Raw genomic sequence first — 7,088 nt, 5'->3', positions numbered from 1 at the left:
CTACTAAGTATGAAAGTATAAAAGTTTTCATAGTTGTTAGACAGTTGATCTGTCAAGCCTTCTCTCACTTCAATTATTGGCAAATGTTTGACCATCCTGAAGCAAAATTGGACTGGTGATCTGTCAATTGTCTTTTTGTAATGCGACCTATTGTGGCGCAGAATGGTCTGTGGTTGGATTATAGTTGCGAGTGCGACTGATTACATAGCGCACTTGCAATAGGTCTGTCCTGCTTTGCGTGTCTATGGGAGTGCCAGTGCATCTCACACACCCACTGGCATTTCTTTCACACGCGGAGTGGTGTGGAGAGTGGAAAGGGCGGCAGCTGGGCATAGCAGCGGAGGGAGACAGAATCCGAATATCGCTAACCAAGACGCTCGGCTCTTCAATTTGACCTGGTATCATTTTCACGTGATACTGAGCAGCGCTTATTGCTAGGATGCCTGTAATTGTATATTACACCTAAAACGGCCCCTTTAATTCGCTTTTATTTTTTTGTGGGGAGGCGAATGCAACTTTGCATAGGTATTCAATGAAACCTTGCCTTCTCACGTATTCCTATGCCGTTCCTCTTTTAAATGAGATCTGATCATTTATTATTAGAGCAAAGGCCAATTGTGTCAGGGAGAAAAGCGTTTGTTCCTCAAATTGGTCGAGTTACAGTTTACTCTTCTGTTTTTATACTATAGCCTACTATCAGCTAGTCTGCTTGAATCCAGCCTAAAACAGTTTCATCTGCTGAGGATACCCGACTGACTGAGCGGAGATGGGGGTAAGGACTATTTCCATTCTAATTGGTGTGCGTAACAATGAGTCCATGAATGGATAGCTGTAACCTATGAGGCATGTGTAACGCACGTGAAAAAGAATAAATATCATATTAGAATGGCATAGTCCACTATAGGATTTCGATTTCTTGTGAAACTATGGCAAATTGGTGTGATTTTACTTGCATGACTGTTAAACGTGTGTAGTGTAGCTATTTATGTATATGTTGATTCAATGCAATTGCACGAATTACAGTCCAATACCTTTAATTACTGTCTATTCTTTCGTTACCTTATATTTTCTTGCCATGTCTGTGTTAAATAGCAACATTACTGACATTGTTATAATCTGCTATCTGCCCTATTTTCCGAATTGCACCCGAACCGATCCGCGACACACTTCCAGTCTTCTCCTCTCCAGACGCCAGTCGGTGCGTCATAATGGAGTTACCGGGAGAGGGGAATCTGTTGTTTCATTCCCGCTCCAAAATGGACATTAATAACGCTAAACATCTGTAGGCTATCGATGGATGGACCTCGTGCCAAATTGAAAACAAGCTGTTCTCTAAACCCAAATCCCAAATTAGCCGGATGTTTTTTTTGGCCATTCACTATTTGGAAACTATATTCCATTGAATTTGAATAGCACATATAGATATTGCCAAGAAGAATTACAATATTTAGGCTAGGCTACCGAAGAAAGGCAATGGTGATGCAGTAAGGATGGCGGACAACCTTATCAATCCTCGACATCGCATTAAATCTAAATAGGTCTAATTCCATTACATTATGAGTCTGGTTGTCATAATTTTGTTTCACGTTTTGACCCCTTGCTTTTATTGCACACTGATGGCCTCCGTGATTGTAATTTGGAATTGATGGGGAGGCGACAGGGACACATTCAGAGGGTGGGTGTGGGATACTAAATGCCGATAGATAATATTTGAATTGTCGAACACTTGTTTTATACCCATCCTACAGAGTCATATTTTAAGTCACGGAAGCTGTGAAAGTCGTTGCTTATGGATATACCGAAAAGGAATTAGTGGAGAGGTTCGGTTGGCGTACCAATCGGGGTCAAAATGGATGCACAATTCCCCATTTCGATGTGGGTTAGGGAGGTTGTCATAGCCTAATAATCGAGCATGCCAGTGCATGATTGTAACAGAAAACCTTGCTCATTTCCAGTGGCGATTTTGGCATGTAAATCTTGGTGGGGCAAAACAAAATTATGTGGGATGCGTGCCAGCAAAGCCACTACACAACACTAAACAATACATTAATTGCACTATACCACTGCTACACCTGGCTATCAGCGGAGCGTTGTCTGGCAACGAAACAGCTCATTCATTCTCATTTACTGCCTTTTAAAAATCCATAACTGATATGGCTGACTTGCTTAAACAAATGTGGTTTCTACTGACAATTGAAATGTACACGCTATGGCATAAGGGGAAGACAAGCAGATAAGAGGCAATCTGTAATTTTGATTAAGACATTACTTTTGAAATGTACAGTGACAGAATTCAGAACATGGGCGTTCTTACAGTGTTCTCCCTGTACACCAAGTCAGAACCATAGGATAAATAAAGGGGGCATATAAGCAGACAATGAAAGCTCTTACAATATTCAATGATTACATTTCTCAAAAACAGGTTATAGGCTACATGTGCACCACCAAGTTAGAACAGTAGGCGAAATTAAAAGGTGAAAATAGACCAAATTATTAGGGAGAGGCTACTAACAACTTACTACACAACATACACTTAGTATTACTTTCTTAGCTACAGTATACATCCAGTTGATGTCGGAAGTTTACATACACTTAGGTTGGAGTTATTAAAACTCGTTTTTTAACACCTCCACAAATTTCTTGTTAACTTCTCTAGGATAGGGGGTAGCATTTTCACATTTGGATGAAAAGCATACCCAAATTCAACTGCCAGCTACTCATCCCCAGAAGATAAGATATGCATATTGTTAGTAGATTTGGATAGAAAACACTTTGAAGTTTCTAAAACTGTTTGAATCATGTCTGTGAGTATAACAGAACTTATTTAGAAGGTGAAATCCCGAGGACAAACCATTCAGATTTTTTTTTTTTTGAGGTCACTCTTTTCAATTAGGTTTCATTGGGAAACCAGAGTTCTAAGGGACCTGCTTGCAGTTCCTACCGCTTCCACTGGATGTCAACAGTCTTGAGAAATTGGTTGAGGTTATTCCTTTGTGTAATGAAGAAGTACGGCCATCTTGAACAGGAGTCACATGAAGTGTCCTGTTAGATAGAAGCGCGTGACCAGAAAGCTAGCTATAGTTGGTTTTAATCCTGTATTGAACACAGATCATCCCGTCTTCAATTTTATCGATTATTAACGTTAAAAAATACCTAAAGTTGTATTACAAAAGTAGTTTGACATTTTTTGGCAAAGTTTACAGGTAACCCTTGAGATATTTTGTAGTCACGTTTGAGCAAGTTGGAACTGGTGTTTTTCTGGATCAAACGCGCCAAATAAATTGACATTTTGGATATATATCGACGGAATTAATCAAACAAAAGGACCATTTGTGATGTTTATGGGACATATTGGAGTGCCAACAACAGAAGCTCGTCAAAGGTAAGGCATGAATTATATTTTTATTTCTGCGTTTTGTGTCGCGCCTGCAGGGTTGAAATATGCTTCTCTGTCTTTGTTTACTATTGTGCTATCCTCAGATAATAGCATTGTTTGCTTTCGCCGAAAAGCCTATTTGAATTCTGACATGTTGGCTGGATTCACAACCAGTGTAGCTTTAATTTGGTATCTTTCATGTGTGATTTAATGAAAGTTTGATTTTTATAGTAATTTTCATAGTAAATAATTTGAATTTGGCGCTCTGCATTTTCTCTGGCTTTTTGCCAAGTGAGACAGTAGCGTCCCACCTAAACTCAGATTTTTGGATATAAATATGAACTTTACCGAACAAAACATACATGTATTTTGTAACATGAAGTCCTATGAGTGTCATCTGATGAAGATCATCAAAGGTTAGTGATTAATTGTATCTCTATTTCTGCTTTTTGTTATTCCTCTCTTTGGCTGGAAAAATGGCTGTGTTTTTCTGTGGCTATGTACTGACCTAACATAATCGTTTGGTGCGCTTTCGCCGTAAATCCTTTTTGAAATCAGACATGTTGGCTGGATTCACAACAAGTGTAGCTTTAATTTGGTGTCTTTCATGTGTGATTTCATGAAAGTTAGATTTTTATAGTAATATATTTGAATTTGTCACTCTGCATTTTTACTGGCTTTTGGCCAGTAATATCCTAGAGAAGTTAACAAACTATAGTTTTGGGAAGTCGGTTAGGACAATGCAAATTAATTACTTAAAAATCATACAATGTGATTTTCTGGATTTTTGTTTTAGATTCCGTCTCTCACAGTTGAAGTGTACCTATGATAAAAATGACAGACCTCTACATGCTTTGTAAGTAGGAAAACCTGCAAAATCGGCAGTGTATCAAATACTTGTTCTCCCCACTGTATGTATGTACTGCATGTATGTGTGAGACAGAAGATGTACATTGAGGGGGGCAGTTCTGCTATATGTATACAGTAATCTGCCGTGACTACTGCATATAGCTTGCCCTATGCAGTGCATTCAGAAAGTATTCAGACCCCTTGACTTTTCCACATTTTCTTACGTTACAGCCTTATTCTAAAATAGATTAAATCATTTTTCCCCCTCATCAATCTACACACAATACCCCATAATGACAAAGCAAAAACTGGTTTTAAGATTTGTTTTTCAAATTGATAAAAAATGTAAAACTGAAATATCACATCTACATAAGTATTCAGACTCTTTATTCAGTACTTTGTTGAAGCCCTTTTGGCAGCGATTACAGCCTCGGGTCTTCTTGGGTATGACGCTACAAGCTTGGCACACCTGTATTTGGGGAGTTTCTCCCATTCTTCTCTGCAGATCCTCTCAAGCTCTGTCAGGTTGGATGGGGAGCGTCGCTGCACGGCTATTTTCAGGACTCTCCAGAGATGTTCGATAGGATTCAAGTCCGGGCTCTGGCTGGGCTACTCAAGGAAATTCGGAGACTTGTCCCGAAGCCACTCCTGCCTTGTCTTGGCTGTGTGCTTAGGGTCGTTGTCCTGATGGAAGGTGAACCTCCGCCCCAGTCGGAGGTCCTGCGTGCTCTGGAACAGGTTTTCATCAAAGATCTCTCTGTACTTTGCTCCGTTCATCTTTCCCTCGATCCTGACTGGTCTTCCAGTCTCTGCCACTGAAAAACATCCCCACAGTATGATGCTGCCACCACCTTGCTTCACCATAGAAATGGTGCCAGGTTTCCTCCAGATATAACGCTTGGCATTTAGGCCAAAGAGTTCAATCTTGGTTTCATCACACCAGAGAATCTTGGTTCTCCTAGTCTGAGAGTCCTTTAGGGGCCTTTTGGCAAACTCCAAGTGGGCTGTCATGTGCCTTTTACTGAGGAGTGGCTTTCGTCTGGCCACTACCATAAGGCCTGATTGGTGGAGTGCTGCAGAGATTGTTGTCCTTCTGGAAGGTTTTCCCATCTCCACAGAAGAACTATGGAGCTCTTTCAGAGTGACCATCTGGTTCTTGGTCATGTCCCTGACCAAGGCCCTTCTCCCCCGATTGCTCAGTTTGGCAGGGCGGCCAGCTGTAGGAAGAGTTTTGGTGGTTCCAAACTTCTTCCATTTAAGAATGATGGAGGCCATTGTCTTCTTGGGGACATTCAATACTGCAGAAATGTTTTTGTACCCTTCCCCAGATCTGTGCATCCACATAATCCTGTCTCGGAGCTCTATGGACAATTTCTTCGACCTCATGGCTTGGTTTTTTCTCTGACATGGGTTAGGGACCTTATATAGACAGGTGTGTGCCTTTCCAAATCATATCCAATCAATTGTATTTACCACAGGTGGACTCCAATGATCAATGGAAACAGGATGCTCCTGAGCTCAAGTTCGAGTCTCATGGCAAAGGGTTTGAATAGTTATGTAAATAAGGTATTTCTGTTTTTTATTTTTGATACATTTGCAAATGTCATAATGGGGTATTGTGTGTAGATTGATGAGAATGTTTATTTATTTAATCAATTTTAGAATAAGGCTGTAACGTAACAAAATGTGGAAAAAGTCAAGGGGTCTGAATACTTTCTGAATGCGCTGTATGTAATGTGTAACGTTTCTTGACAGCATCCGCTAAGTTATAGGACCTGTATTGGTTTGTCTCCTCTCTATCAATGTCTGATTTATTGAACTAGTCTGGAATCTGAATAACCTGAGGACAGCCAATAAGCCACATGGTCTCCACTTTGATGACTACAGCAAGTGTCGTAGTGTGTCCATGATATAGCTCTCATTTGCATTCTCCTCCCCGCCCCTCCTCTGTTGTGATTGGTTGAGCAACACCCTTGCCCCAATTGTCAAACCAATAAATCCGTTTCAGTTGTACAGTGGTTGTACAACCATTATGCATCAGATGAATCTATGTTGGTTAAACGTGAGCCTATACTAGAGTACAACATTTACGTTTTATAGACATCAAAGTAACACTTTCTGTGTAACTGTCCAAAAATCTCAATACAGAATTGTAAATCATTCTACATTGAGATTCTGAGATGGAATGTTTTTCACATTGAGGCATGGTTTTGATGAAGATTTAGACAATGTCTACAATTTGAACATTGCTGCGTGTTGCGTATCATCATGACCAATACATAACCATACAGCCCCCCCCCCCCAAAAAAAAGTGGTGACATTGCATTCAAAGTTGCGTTCAAATGCAGCGGTGTGTCAAGGCGTTGGTGACGGGGGGGAACTCCTTGTATGTATGAGTCACCAGTGCCAGTGGAGAGGGTGATTATAGACCGTTGAATAATGCAGTCCTGTCAACAGGCCTATAGGCCTATCTCATCTGCGTTGATGGGACCTCTTGTATCCTGCATGTCTGGTTTCCAACAGCTGTGTGTGTGTGTGTGTGTGTGTGTGTGTGTGTGTGTGTGTGTGTGTGTGTGTGTGTGTGTGTGTGTGTGTGTGTGTGTGTGTGTGTGTGATCCATACTGCTCTAATGTACGTCAGGAATCAGGGACATCCAATAAACCATGTCCTAGTAGTGGAAGGCCGTCATTGATTTCCATGTATGGCGAACATGACATCACTTCCTGTCAGAGGTGTGAAGACTGGCTTTTACTGGTTTTCCATCAGGGTAAATAGAATAGCTTGGTGATGCATCGGTTAAATGGTGGTCAATTAGATTAATATTTCTTAACCAGGGATTGGCCGTTGCCAGGAAACCTGGCTC

At 40.8% G+C, this 7,088-nt stretch overlaps 1 protein-coding gene across 3 annotated transcripts in view; it reads left to right on the top strand.

Annotated features, from left to right (window-relative positions):
• Positions 1–233: 233 nt before the first annotated feature.
• The window catches only part of LOC139554621 (sodium/potassium-transporting ATPase subunit alpha-3), a 30,825-nt gene continuing 23,970 nt past the window's right edge, over positions 234–7,088 (top strand). Inside the window, exons 1-2 of one of the 3 annotated variants that reach the window (XM_071367578.1) lie at positions 234–525; positions 690–772. In XM_071367578.1, the coding sequence (XP_071223679.1) occupies positions 767–772 (6 nt within the window). In that variant the 5' untranslated portion in view covers positions 234–525; positions 690–766. Of the gene's footprint in view, positions 526–632; positions 773–7,088 lie in introns of those variants that run through there. The other 2 variants (XM_071367581.1, XM_071367579.1) reach the window with 2 other exon arrangements.

The sequence above is a fragment of the Salvelinus alpinus genome, chromosome 26 (genome assembly GCF_045679555.1).
Source record: "Salvelinus alpinus chromosome 26, SLU_Salpinus.1, whole genome shotgun sequence".
In the NCBI taxonomy this organism is placed as follows: Eukaryota; Metazoa; Chordata; class Actinopteri; order Salmoniformes; family Salmonidae; genus Salvelinus; species Salvelinus alpinus.
Note: the sequence above shows the minus strand (reverse complement) of the source record. Positions and strands in the feature narration are given on the sequence as shown.